At 35.6% G+C, this 15,336-nt stretch overlaps 1 protein-coding gene and 1 long non-coding RNA gene across 8 annotated transcripts in view; both read right to left on the reverse strand.

The window, feature by feature from the left end:
- The window catches only part of VPS13B (vacuolar protein sorting 13 homolog B), an 822,593-nt gene that overhangs the window by 717,200 nt on the left and 90,057 nt on the right, over positions 1-15,336 (reverse strand). For all 7 annotated transcript variants that reach the window (XM_086696045.1, XM_086696043.1, XM_086696044.1 and 4 more), the window contains 3 exons: positions 15,063-15,244; positions 10,298-10,472; positions 1,188-1,456 (listed from right to left, as the gene is read on the reverse strand). In XM_086696045.1, coding sequence (XP_086552171.1) covers positions 1,188-1,456; positions 10,298-10,472; positions 15,063-15,244 — 626 coding nt within the window. The remainder of the gene's footprint in view (positions 1-1,187; positions 1,457-10,297; positions 10,473-15,062; positions 15,245-15,336) is intronic.
- LOC147571961 (uncharacterized) lies at positions 13,040-14,480 on the reverse strand. The gene is made up of 2 exons (XR_015247063.1): positions 13,618-14,480; positions 13,040-13,371 (listed from the first exon to the last, which is right to left on the reverse strand). It is a non-coding gene; the product is annotated as an uncharacterized LOC147571961 (long non-coding RNA).

The following is a 15,336-nucleotide window of genomic DNA, read 5'->3' on the forward strand; positions in this document are numbered from 1 at the left end:
TCCAGTATCTAACAAGTTACCTGGAATACAACGTCACAGGTTGAACACAGGTGTTTACCTCCTTCAGAAAAATGCCTCCACAATAAACCAACAAAGACAAATAAAACTGAAGAAGTACAATCTAAAAAAGAATCCCAAAATTTTGGAAGATGGAAAGCAGACGAGGAGATACGTAGGATGGATAAATTTATTTACTTGTTGAATATATACCAGGCAATTTCCAAGAGCTGGAGATACCTTTTTAAAGTAGCCTTTTTTAAAAACTACCGCTTGCTGAGTTTAGTATACTCCCAAAATAGAATATCCACAATCTTCTGAAAAGGCTATTATTCTTTCACTCACTGATAAACATTTGGGTTGTTTCAACTATTTTTCTAGGATTTTTGTTTTATTTTAAGTAATCTCTATACCCAATGTCGGGCTCAAACCCACAACTCCAAACTCAAGAGCCGCATGCTCTCCCAACCAAGCGAGCCAGGGACCTCAGGTTGGTTCAACCTTTTGCCCATTGTGAATAATGTTTTCATGAACATTCATGTACGTCTATTTGTTTGAGTACAGTTTTGAGTATATACCTAGGAATGGAATTGCTGAGTCATATAACTCTATGTTTAACTTTTTGAGGAACCACCAAACTATTTTCCACAGCAACTATACCATTTTACATTCCCACCAGTGTTCCCATTTGCTTTCAGCCAGCTCCAACTAAGATTCTGCCAGTGTCAAATCACTGCTCTATTCAAGATCACCAACAATTCCCACAATGCCAAATCTAATGATCCATTCTCACAAATGACCTACTCTGTCAACTTTGAAACATTTATGGCACTCAGCTTCCAGACAGACACTCTTGGTTTTCTGCCTAACTTATTTTCAGTTTCCCACACTATTTCTGCCTCTTCTTTCCAAATACTTAGCACCACAGTGCCCCAGAGTTTGGCCCTAGAACCTTTCCTTTTTTATATCTACACTGATTCTAGTCTTAACAAAATCTTCTGAAATTTATATACCCAGACCAAACTTCTAATCTGAACTCTAGAGAGGAAATAATTTTATGAAGTAAGGATTGCTAGATGATCTTACATCTACTAAGTGTAAAAGAAACTTTCAACTAGATCCTTTCCAGAAATCAAAATTTATGCATTAAAGATGAAAGAAATACAAACAGCAAGAAAAAGGAAACCTACTTTGAAAGTTACAGTTGCCTTTGTGCAATAAAATCCTATAGACACAATAGGATCCTTCAAAGTCTGTGCTTTTTGCTGATGCATGGCTGATGTAGGATCATTCCCAAGGAAGTCTTCCTCATTATCATCATAACTCACAATTGCAGGCACAAATGACCAGGCCCAAGATACCCATCCCTGTGGCTGCTCATCCTCTTGCTGTGAATACAGCTCTTGGCCTTTGTACTGAGCAGGATACTGCATATCTATTCTTGTTTCATCTTCAACACCTAGCAAAATAAAGTCATTTTAAATAAATCAAGAGGATTTGACTAAAAGGGAAATTAGGAATATAAATTCTATAAAAATATTTCTTCCATATCCTTGTTTTGAAATATAAAGTATGAACAAATATAAAAGTATGAACACTGGCTATTATTATTTGAAGCCAGTAATTTAGCATTACTACTTTCAAGTTTCTATATGTTGTACTACATTAATCCCCTTACAGAGTCCACAATTAATGTTATATGGGGAGTAGTTTATAACATAATTTTAAATTACCTGATAAATACAAAGAATAAATTCATTCTTTAGCATTCCATTAACAACTACCTTCCAAAAATAAGGTGCTAAGAAACTGAGTTTTCTCAGAAACGTAGTATCAGAAATATCTAAGAAAAGTTCTTTATTTTCTGATGCACCCAATAAAAAAAATGTCAAGCACTCCTAGGCAAAATGCATCCCCCACCCCAGGGCACCTGAGTGGCTCAGTTGGTTGAGGGCCCAACTCTTGATTTCAGCTCAGGTCATGATCCCTGGGGCATGGGATCAAGCCCCTCATCACGCTCTGCACTGAGGATAAAGTCTGCTTAGGATTCTTTCTCCTTCTCTCTCTCTCTCCCCCCCTTCCTCCTTCCCTCCCTTTTCTTTGCCCCCTTCCCCCTCCTCTTTGCCCCCTCCCTCCCTCCTCTTTGCCCCCTCCCCCGCTCATGCTCTCTAAAAGAAAAAAAAAAAATTAATGCAAACTCCCCCCCAAAAAAACAATTATCCCTAAGAGCAAAGTATTATAATTATTCTTTATTTTTTTTTAAGTAGGCTTCATGCAGATCTTGAACTCATGACCCTGAGATCAAGACCTAAGCTGAGATCAATAGTTGGATGGTTAACCAACTCAGCCACCCAGGTGTCCCTATAATAGAATGATTCTTATGATATTAAAAAAAATGATAGCATTGGTGATTATTAGTGGGTAACATAAATTATCTTTCTTATTCTACATATGAAAAAATTATAGCAAAGAACTTTCATGTAGTTAGAAATTGACAAAGAATTTAAATCCCAACCACTCCAGGGTCGCCTGGGTGGCTCAGTCAGTTAAGCATCCGACTTTGGCTCAGGTCATGATCTCACAGTTGGTGGGTTTAAAGCCTGCATTGGGCTCTGTGCTGACAGATCTGAGCCTGGAGCCTGCTTTGGATTCTGTGTCTCCTGCTCTCTCTGCCCCTCCCCCACTCACATTCTGTCTCTCTCTCAAAAATAAACAAACATTAAAAAAAATTTTTTTTAATTCCAAACACTCCATTATGCCACTTTCATCAAGACAAACTCCATCCCAGTCCCTCAACGTTACCCTAACAATACAAACAAAAAACACATATCATGCAATTTAGGGGGAAAAATCACTTTTTACAAAATTAATGGCATAATTCAAGCATATTTACTGTCCAGTGAGAAATCTATAAAACACCACTCCATTAAATACCATCTTCATATAGATCCACTGAATCTGAATTTCTAGTCAGTTTTCTAGCTAGAATAACTTCATAACTTTTTTAATCCTTATGACAGGAGACTCTTGGAACATATTATACTTACAGGTTATGAAACATGGCCATTTATCTTCATTCATCTGAGAAGGAAAAGACTTACTAAAGTAGTAACTAAAGAATCTAAAATCCAGTACCACGGCCATTTTACTTAAATTATAAAAGGTACAATCCAGAAAATATTTTGTATAATCTTGCTGTTTAACCATAAATATTTTATCAGTTTCTATTGAGGAATAAAGCCTGTTATTAACTGCCCCTGGTAAGATCTCAAATTGGTCATCATCAATGAATATCATCTCAGTTATAAAACAAGTCAGGTCACCTCAACCCAGTTAGCAATGACCAGGTTGAGTCAACTCCCAACCTGTGTTGTCTAAACCATTAAAACAGAGGAAGTATCCACTGCTTGACCTTGTGAAACAAAAGAAACATCACTAACAGAGCTCTGAAAAATAGCCACTATAATTTATACTTAATATTAATTAAAAATTAAGAGGGATTTTGATGAAAGATGGTTCTGAAGTTTCAAATCTTTGCTGTTTTGCAAAAAGAATGAATTAGAGCCCTGAAATGAAAAAGGCATCTCCCTAATCTCTGGTTAGAATTTCCTAAAATACTCTCTTCCTTCAGAACAGTGCATCTTTTTCTTTTCATATTTATTTATTTTGAGAGAAAGAGGGAGAAAGTGAGTGGGGGAAGGGCAGAGGAAGGGAGAGAGGGAATCAGAAGCAGGCTCCGTGCTGTCAGTGTGGAGACCAATGCAGGGGGCTCAATCTAACGAACCGTGAGATCATGACCTGAGGCAAAATCAATAGCCAGATGCATAACCGACTGCCCCCAGAACAGTGCATCTTAATCTGGGCCTTTTGATAGAATTCAGGAACTTCATGAATTTCAACGAAAAAAATATATTAAGTATTTAAAATATAGCATGCTTAATTATGAAAGTAACAAATCACAGTTGCGAGTTTAATTAATAATGCAAGTAACAAATCACAACTGCATCGCCATCATTGTAAACCCTACAAAAATCAGATATATCAAGTAACAGTTGTGAAGTTATCTCAAAATACCATTTACACACATTACTCCTTGGAAACTATGATAGTTATTAGACTTCCTTCTAATTGTCATTAATGTATTAACATAGAAGCACATATTAAAAAACAAAAAAGATAAAACATAGGAAATAGTATTTTTCAAAACTAGGTATCAGGCAGTTTAGCCAGTGAGTCCTGAGACATGGGAAACAAGAAAAATGAGGTGTATGTTTGTGCCACCATACCACCTCGACAGAGTTTCTAAACCAGGGATAAGAAAGAGGAAATCCAAGAACTCGGTAGTCTCCTCGGATGAGAAGACAGAGTAGTGAGTCCAGGGAGACTTAAGGTGGCTCGAGTTTGCAGGGCAGAGTACCAAACAAGAAAGACCTGTTCAGAGAGAGTGAGTGAGCAAGTGAGCTCTTCATACCTGAAGAGGGTCCAACTCCAGTCTTCAGCTAAGTATTAATCAGTTCATGCAAGAACTACTGAGGCCATGAAAAGAACCACAAGAAAAAAACAAAGAAAATAATCCTCAAGACTGAACACAAAAATGGGAATAGTTTGTGTTCGCAGCAGGAAGAAAGAAAGAAAAAAACATCAAGAAATAACTCAAAAGGCAAATTGTGGCAGTAGTGGGACAAAACTGGCCCCAAGTTAACGGCGGTTCTGATCTCAACTAAAAAACATTTAAACCAAAAACAAAACAAAACAAAACAAAAAACATTTAAAGCAAGCCAAGTGAATTAAATTATTTCCAAGGAACTTCACTTTTTGCTAGAATACAAATATATCCAGCACCCAACAAGATAAAATTTACAATGTCTGGCATCCAATTAATAATTATCAGGCACATGGGGCACCTGGGTGGTTCAGTCGGTTAAGTGTCCAACTCTTGATTTCCGCTCAGGTCATGATTTCACGGTTCATGAGTGAGTATGGAGATTGGGATTCTCTCCCGTTCTCTCTGCCCTTCCCTTGTTCATGCTCGTTTGCGCACGTGCTCTCTCTCTCTCTCAAATTAAATAAGTAAAATTTTTTTTTAAGTTTTTTATTTAAAAATTAACAGGCATGCAAAGATGTAAGAAAATACAACACAGATGAGGGGGGAAAAGTCAGTCATTAGAAAAAGACCTAGGTATGATACAGTTCATAGTGTTAGTAAACATGGACATTAAAATGGCTATATAAATAAAAAGACATTTAAGAAAGCATAAACAAGGAGAAATATGAAAGGTTTTAACAATCCAAACAACTTCTAGAGATGAAAAATGCAGTATCTGAGATAAAATATAAGTTAGATGTGATTAATAGCAGATTAGATACACAAGATTAGTGAACTAGAACAGAAATAGAAACTCTCAATAATGAATCAAAATAAAAGGTAAATGAACAAAAATGAACAGACCATCAGAGAGCTCTGCTGAACTTCAGGCAGCCTAACAGACATGTAATTACTGTCTCCAGAGGAAAGAGGAGAACTGAAAAACATATTTCAAGAAATAATGGGGGCGCCTGGGTGGCTCAGTCAGTTAAGCGTCAGACTTCAGCTCAGGTCATGATCTCACGGTTCGTGAGTTTGAGCTCCACATCGGGCTCTACACTGACAGCCGAGAGCCTGGAGCCTGCTTCAGATTCTGTGTCTCCCTCTCTCTCTGCCCCTCCCCTTCTTGCACTCTCTCTCTTTCTCTCAAAAATAAGTAAACATTTTTTTAAAAAAATTTTTAAAGAAATAATGCCCACAATTTTTCTAAGTATATATGAAAACTATAAACCCACCGACCTAAAAACCATAATGTAACATGTAGAAAGGATACCATGGCATATCAAAATCAAGATGCTTAAAACCTTCTGAGAAGAGGTTCATAGGCTTACCAGAGTATCCGAGGAATCCACAGCACCCACAATAAAATAATCCCTGCTTTACACAGAAGAGAAAACTAATTTCTACTACTCTGCAAGCAAATACTAAAGTTGCTTTCTCCCTTTATTAACACAGAAGAAAAATCTAGTCACCTCTTGATGACAGAACAGTTAAAAAGGAAAATATGAAATTTACATTTAATCAAAATTTAAAACTCTCTGCTCAAGGCACACCTGATGGCTCAGTTGCCTTTGGCTCAGGTTATGATCTGAGTTTCAAGACCTGCATCAGGCTCTGGGTTGACAGTGAAAAAACCTGCTTCGGATTCTCTGTGACCCACCCCCCCCCAGCCCCTCCTCCACTCTTGCTCTGTCAAAAATAAATTATCATCCAAAAAAAATTCTTAAAACGAAAAAATACTCTGCTCAAGAGACACCTATTTAAAATTTTGTTTTAATGTTTATTTTTGAGACAGAGAGAGACAGAGCATGAACGGGGGAGGGTCAGAAAGAGAGGGAGACACAGAATCGGAAGCAGGCTCCAGGCTCTGAGCAGTCAGCACAGAGCCCAAGGTGGGGCTCAAGTCACAGACCATGAGATCATGACCTGAGCCAAAGTCGGAAGCTCAACCGACTGAGCCACCCAGGTGCCCCAAGAGACACCTATTAAAAATGAATTAGCCAAGTCACAGGCTGGCAAAAAATATTCCCAAAATATATATGTGACAAAGGATTTGAACTCAGAATATATAAATCACAAATCAGTAACAAAACCCAAAAGAGTTAACAATAAGCCAATATCTAACATACTCTTCAAAAAGGTAAATATATTAATAGTAACTACTTGAAAAACTTCAAAATAATTGCTCATCAATGAAATGCAAATTAAAACCACACTGAGATATCACAACCACATCCATCACATTGGCAAAAAGTAAAAAATGACTGGTAACACCAAATGCTGGTAAAGATATGGAACAATTGGAAATCTTATACAATGCTGATGGGAATGCAAAATGGCACACATTTCCGAAAAAAAAAAAAGAAACAAACCTAAACATATACTTCCACTGTTAGATATCTACACAAAACAAAGAATAGCACATGTCTACAAGAAACTTGTAGAAGAATGTCCAGGACAGCTTTACTTATAATAACCAAAACTGGAAATAGCCCAAATATCCATCAACAGGAAAATGGCTAAAATACAGTATGGTATATCCATAGAATGTATGTAGCAATAAAAAGGAAAGAACTACTAATATATGCAACAACATAGATGAATCCCCAAAATATTGTACCTTCAAGACAGTGAAAATATATGAAACCATAATGATGGACACATGCTATTACACATTTGCAAAAATCCATAGAATGTAAAATACAAAGAGTGAACCATGTGTCACCTGGAGGGGATGTTGATAATGCGGGAGGCTATGCATGTTAGAGTGCAGAGAGTATATGGGAAATCTCTACCTACCCTTCGATTTTGCTGTGAACCTAAAACTTCTCAAAAAAATAAAGCCTTAAGTAAAAAAATAAAAAGTAAAAAAGGATATTATGCTTAATGAAAGAAATCCTTTCACAAGAATTTATACTGTATGATTTGATTTATATGAAATTCTAGAATTAGCAAAAAAAATTTTTTTTAATTCAGAACAGTGTTTGCCTGAGTGGAAGTGGGGGGGTGTGCAAATGATTATAAAGGAGCAAAAGAAAACTTTTTAGAGATATTGATAATCTTTACCTTAATGGATATTATATATCACACAGGTGTACACATTTCACAAAACTTGAATAATATACTTAAGATTTATACATTTCGCATACCTGGGTGGCTCAGTTGGTTAAGTGTCCAACTTCAGCTCAGGTCATGATCACAGAGTTAGTGAGTTCAAGCACGGAGCCAGCTTCAGATTCTCTGTCCCCCGCCCCCCATCACACCCCACACCCACTCACGTGTGCGCTCTCTCTCTCTCTCTCTCCCAAAACAAGCATTAAAAATAAAGATTTATGCATTTCACTTTGCAAATTACACCTTCAAAAAAATTAAAAGAACCATTAAGAAATATAAATGGTAGTTAACAATACAATGCTGAAGTCTAGGGGTGAAGTATACTGATGTCTAAGTTACTTTGAAAGGCATCAAAAACTGGTTGAACTGATGAAGAGAAAGGTTAGATGAACAGCTATGTGATAAAGCAAACTATTAAGTGTAGAATCTCAAGAATGAGTATATATATGGGTGTCCACTCTATAATCCTCTTTCAACTTTTCTATATATTAGAAATTTGTCATAATAGCATGTTGGAAAAAAACTGAGCACCCTCTAGATGCTAGGTTTTGTTCTAGATATAAGATGCTGTTCCTGTTTCAGGAGTTCATTGTCTAACAGGAATTCACTCTCCAGTGTAAAATAAATGTATAATTTATACCTACATATACTCATGTTATTCCCTAAGCTTTTAAGTTATTCCCTAAGCTTTTAAGCAGATATTTTTTAATAAGCTATAATTTAAATACTATGAAATTTGGCCTTTAGAAATGTACAATTCAGTGGTTTTTAGTAATATCACAAAGTTGGGCAACTATCATCACGATCTAATTTTAGAACATTTTCATCAGTCCAAAAAGAATACCTCTACCCATTAGCAGTCACTCCCCATTCCCTCCTCCTCCAAACCCTGATTACTAATCTACTTTCTGCTTTTACAGATTTGGCTATTATGGATGTTTCATATAAATAGAATCATACAATGTGTTCCTTTCTGACTGGTTGCTTTCACTTATGATATTTTCAAAATTCATCATGTCGTAGCATGTATCAGTTTTTCATTCTTTTGTATAACTAATAGTCTAGTGTATGGATATATCACAATCGTTTATCCATTCATCAGCTGATGGACATGAAGGATGTTTCACTTTCTGGTTATCATGAATAATGCTGCCATTAAAATTCACATATGAGGTTTTTTTTTTTTTTTTCAACGTTTATTTATTTTTGGGACAGAGAGAGACAGAGCATGAACGGGGGAGGGGCAGAGAGAGAGGGAGACACAGAATCGGAAACAGGCTCCAGGCTCTGAGCCATCAGCCCAGAGCCCGACGCGGGGCTCGAACTCACGGACCGCGAGATCGTGACCTGGCTGAAGTCGGACGCTTAACCGGCTGCACCACCCAGGCGCCCCCACATATGAGTTTTTATGTGGACATTTGTTATCAATTCTTTTGCATATAAACAAAACCTACATCAATGGATCATATGGCAACTGTATGTTCAAGTTTTTAAGGAACTAGATTGTTTTCCAAAGCAGCTATTCCATTTTACATTCCCATAATCAACATAAAACTTCCCTACAATCTTGCCAACACTGGTTATTATTATGTGTCTTTTGATTAATGTCATGTTATTGACCTTGAAGTGTTATCTCACTGTGATTTTTGACTTGCATTCCCCATCATGACTAATGAGGGTGAGCATCTTTTCACGTGCCTGTTGGCCATTTGCAAACCTTTTGTGCATAAATGTTTATTCAGGTATTTTCCTCACTTTTTAATTGGGTTACCTGTTCCTAAGTTTTCAATATCCTTTACTAAAGGCCCAAACTATGGCAATTAATCATATTCTCCAAATCTTTCCTGAGCCTCAAGCCCAATGCCAAGTCGGTCATTCTTTTCAACATCTGTTTTCTTCAGATCATTCATACTTCTATTGAATTAAACATTCTATCATTCTCCCACACCATACTAAACTAACTATTCGTATGTCTGTCTGCTCCACTGTACCTTAAGATTTTAAGGGAAGAGAACGCACCTTTTCATCTCTGTGTTTTCCCAGATGACCAATATTCAGTACACTCAGTAGGCTTCAGTAAAAGTACATTGAATAACTGAAGTTAACCCACTAGTATCCTTCAATGAAATATATACTCCATTAATAAGGTTCCAATTAATTAGCTAGGAACCTTCCAATGAATCAATTAAGTATAACTGTAGTTGTTAAACAGAATTACATATTATAATTAAGTATATCTAATTCTGTTATAACTCTTGGTAAGCCTTTGCAAAAAATTACCAATACCCTAATTTACTAGAAAATGTCAACGCATTGCGCTACCTTAACTTTTCGTATAACATACATTCTGAACATTTATACCTATTAGAAATATTAAAGTTACTTGTTAGCATTTAAAAAAAGAAAATCACAGTAATATGCAGTATGTAAAAAAAAAAAAACAAAAACAAAAACAAAATCAAAGTAGTGTCAAACAACCAAAATAAAATCATTCCATCATATTAGAACACTGCACAACTCAGTATGTTTTATTTTTTTAAGTTTCATAATGGTGAAAACACTATGCGAACAATAGTTCAAAAGAAAGTTTGTTAGATTTACCTGTAATGTTTCCTAACATATCTTTACTGTGACAGGTAGGATCTTCTGTTTCTCCATCTTTAAAATTGCCTATTTCCCCGTAGTAAAGAGCAATTCCAAGTTGCATTATACGGATAAACATAGGCAGTTGTTGATCTGTGATGGAAAGTTTCAAACTCTCTACTAAAGTATGAATCTATATTTGAAAAAAACAAACACATCAACAAAAAAGCATGTTCAAAGGAAGTAATTAATACACATAAATGTTAAAAGTTCTAAAATAGAATACCATAAGAAAAAAGTAATGTCCCAAACATTTCCAACATGTAAGCTAAAACAGTTTACTCTAAAATCTTAGAAATTAAAACAAATTTTGCTGTAATGACCACTAAAATTTAGGTAGAAACTGTATTAAGCCAAACTATATAAATACAAATAGAAACGGTAATGAAAAGATGTGGTCACTCTAGACTTTCAAATAATTTTTCCAGAAATAAAGTTAAGGAACCAAAATATCAACTCTACAATATGAAGAATACAAAATCACAGAGATTTCTGTCACATCAACAGGAAAAGTTTCATGATGTCACTTTAGTAAAACCTTAATCACCCTTTCCAGTTCTATTAACCAAAAGAATACATACACATCCTAAAAACTTCTGTTAAGGGGGAATATTACTAACATTACAATATGGAAGTAAAAACATAATAAAATTTTGCCAATGGAAAACTAAGTGTCATACATGCTCAGAAGAGTTTTTCCAGACAAATTTTAAGAGATTTAAATAGGACATAAAATGTATAACATGAATTATAAGAAATAAACAAGATTAATCACTAACAAATAGAATATATAGCAATCAAAGTTATTCTTATAGAAAGATATTAATGGAATATAAACATAGTCTCGGTGTAATGGTTCCCTGTTTTATAAACATGGAATAAAACCAATTAAACCATAAAGTCTCTTGGAAGGTTAATTTTGACTAACTGGTATTTGAGGGTCTATAAAACATGAAAAAGTATTAGTAATCATATTTTGGGGGTTAAAGGCACAAAAAATTGTATTTGAAAAGGAAGAAATTTGTAACATACTATTTTTAAGTATGAGTACAGGTTTCTTAAAATGGACTTAAAAATCATACACCAAACAGACCAAGAAGAGGTAAGAAAAGGCTTAGGAGCAGGAGGGTAGAGTATGCAGTGCAGGCCTGCCAAGCTTGAAATTTCTCTAACATATCCTTCTAAACTATTGTATGGCACCAATAGCACCAGAGATAAGTCATCTTAGCAGAATCAGTAACAAAGAATCAATCCTTTATATTCATATTTATATATAATATATATATGAAATTACACAGACCTAATATACCTTTAAAATATATAAGATGTTGCATATGCTTTAGTGAATGTTTTATATATACAGTATTTTATGTATTTTATATACAATAGATCTAAATATCTTTTAAATCAGTAAGACTAATCACTAATAGAAAAATGGCCAGGGGTGCCTGGTTGGCTCAGGCAGTTAAGCGGCCAACTTCGGCTCAGGTCATGATCTCGCGGTCCGTGAGTTCGAGCCCCGCGTCAGGCTCTGTGCTAACAGCTCCGAACCTGGAGCTTGCTTCAGATTCTGTGTCTTCCTCTCTCTCTGACCCTCCCCTGTTCATGCTCTGTCTCTCTCTGTCTCAAAAATAAACAAACGTCTAAAAAAAAAAAAAAAAAAAAAAAAGGAAAGAAAAATGGCCAGAGCACCTGAATGGATTTTTCAAAGAACAAATGGCCAGTGGACAGATTTTTAAAAATCTAACTCCAGTGACGAACGTTAATTGAAATCTATTTTCTTCGGGCACCTAGGTGGCTCAGTCAGTTAAGCGGCCAACTTCGGCTCAGGTCGTGATCTCCTGGTTCGTGAGTTCGAGCCCCGCATTGGGCTCTGTGCTGACAGCTCAGAGCCTGGAGCCTGCTTCGGATTCTGTGTCTCCCTCTCTCTCTGCTCCTGCCCTGCTGACACTCTGTCTCTGTCTCTCAAAAAGTGAATAAACGTTAAAAAATATTTATTTTTAAAAATTTATTTTGTTTAGGGGCGCCTGGGTGGCGCAGTCGGTTAAGCGTCCGACTTCAGCCAGGTCACGATCTCGCGGTCCGTGAGTTCGAGCCCCGCGTCGGGCTCTGGGCTGATGGCTCAGAGCCTGGAGCCTGTTTCCGATTCTGTGTCTCCCTCTCTCTCTGCCCCTCCCCCGTTCATGCTCTGTCTCTCTCTGTCCCAAAAAATAAATAAACGTTGAAAAAAAAAAAAAATTTAAAAAAAATAAAAAATTTATTTTGTTTAACAATTTGTCCTGTTTTTAACATGATCATATTTAAGGACAGGCACCCTCCTTAATGTTCACGAACATATACACTAGTTAAATTTATCTGCAAATAGTTTTGTAATACAGAACACAGGTCTTAAAAAAAATTTAAGCTAGGAGCGCTGGGGTGGCTCAGTCAGTTAAGAGACCGACTCTTGGTTTCAGGTCAGGTCATGAGCTCAGTTTCCTGAATTCAAGCCCAGCACTGGGTTCTGTGCTGACAGCATGGAGCCTACTAGCGATTCTGTCTCCCTCTATCTGCCCCTCTCCCACTTGTGCTCCTTCTCTCTCGCAATAAACTTAAAATTTTTAAGCTCATTAAGAAGATATTTGCAACTAACCAAAATATTTCCTAAAGAATTAATCAGAAATGTGTAAAAGATTTACGTCAGGCTTTCATTGTTCTAAAAAATTTTTTTCAAAAGCAAATTTTCAAAAACAGGGGAAATGTTAAATAAATTATATACCTATATAATCCATATCTCATATGACACAAACTCTAGGACATATTTGTCACAACAAAAATTATAAAAGGCCTACCCAAAATATAAATAAATTCAAAACCACTTAAACATACATGAGAGCCTGAAATGAATAATTAGGGTATCTGGAATATTCTGGGAAATACTCGCTCTTTGAGATGATCAATGAGGTTAACCATGTGCATTTAGTACATACGTCCTAGGAAAAGGAATTCCAAGAATGATAGGTCTAACTCAAAATGACAAATTCTTGTGGCGCCTGGGTGGCGCAGTCGGTTAAGCGTCCGACTTTAGCCAGGTCACGATCTCGCGGTCTGTGAGTTCGAGCCCCGCGTCGGGCTCTGGGCTGATGGCTCGGAGCCTGGAGCCTGTTTCCGATTCTGTGTCTCCCTCTCTCTCTGCCCCTCCCCCGTTCATGCTCTGTCTCTCTCTGTCCCACAAATAAATAAACGTTGAAAAAAAAAAATTTTAAAAAAAATAAAAAAATGACAAATTCTTACATTACAATGGTATTAATAAAAAATTCAATCTTATTTCAGTTGAGCATAACGGTATCTCATATTTGGTGATTTCCAGAGTCAAAAACCACATGTCAATAAACTTATTTATATTAAGGTGCTTTTTACAATGGCATGTCATGGCTAGTCAATTTTGAGAACATAAACTTTATATGCCAACACCAAGTTTTCCCCAAGTTACCTTATTTTTACTTTCCTCTAATTTAGCCACATTCTAAAATGTATAATTACATTTGTACTATTATCAATAAATTTATTTTAAACAGTAAGGCATCCATGTATCCATCACTTGCTTTCAGACGCTGAATTTACCCGTAACATTCCCCAACATTACTAACAGATTCAAGACAAAAGAAGGAAAGTAAACCCATTAACCTGAGACACAGGCATCAATATCATTAAATTAATACTCTTCTATGCTTATCGTTGGCAAAATGCTAATTCAAAACTAGAAAAAAAAAGTAACAGAATTTCAATAAATTAATGTGCACTCTATATAATGGGGAAAAAAGTAAAACACTGATCACTAAAACACTACCAAAGAAAAACAGGTGGATTTTGTGAATATAGTAAATTTACATAAAATAGAAAGTTATATGTTTCTAAAAATATAAAACAATAATTTCTACAGTCATACACAACCAGGAACAGTAGTCAATACCTGTGTTCGGACTCAGGGCCAGCTTTTCCATTACAGCACTTTAGTATTCAAAGGCATGTAACTCAACAATGAAAATTCATTCAACAGTAGCAGTTACTAACAAGAAGATCACAAATGGAATTCTTTTTCAAAAACTGATATACAGAGACTTAGAAAACTGTTATATAATTAAAGAACACAAGATTTACACTTAGACTATATTCTGATATCTTAGAGAACAAATTTTCACATTTATCAAAAGACATAACCTGAAAAATTCCTATATGGTAAGATTTTAATAATATTTTGAAACCATACATGAAAAGCTAAAATTCCCTGAATCAATAAGCTAAGATATTAAGTTAGCATTAAGCCTTTTAAAGTTATCTAAGAAGGATGGGTAACAACTAAAGTTATGAGATAACGTTAATTAAATTGTAAGTATTGAAAAATACAATGATATTCATCCACTAAAATTACACTTTTCATAGGATCTCCTCTATCTACTTAAAAGAGAAAAACACTAATAAACAGTTGGACAAACTACAAAGGAAACTACAGTCACAGAAGGGGGAAAGTACCCAAAATCCCTTTACTAGAACACATAATGCAGAAAGTTATAATGTGTAATAAACAATATAACATAAAAACTATAAATAGAAATAAAACTCTCACAAAAACTGGTATATACTTTTGAGATTAGTAATTGGCACACACAAGAACCAATGAATTAGCACACCAAGAACCAAAAGGAAGACATGCAATTCAACTACTAGAAAAAGAAACACCTACTTTAATAACAGATGGCATCTTGGAATTTAGGTTATCATATGTGAAATGCAGACGAGTTCTGAAGGAACATTTGTACAATAAGGGATCCTGGTAAAATTCAATTTTACCACTAGCATTTCGTTTATCCAGACAAACCGTACAGTCAGAAAAATTGATAACCTTTCTCAGCACCAGATCAGTTGCTAAAAGAAAAGGAAAACATTTTAATTAAAAAGGAAAGGGGGAAAAAAGGCAACTATTTATTGGTACAAATGGTAATAAAAATAATAGCAGA

Source organism: Puma concolor, chromosome F2 (assembly GCF_028749965.1).
Source record: "Puma concolor isolate L17-30 chromosome F2, mPumCon1.1.hap2, whole genome shotgun sequence".
Classification (NCBI taxonomy): domain Eukaryota; kingdom Metazoa; phylum Chordata; class Mammalia; order Carnivora; family Felidae; genus Puma; species Puma concolor.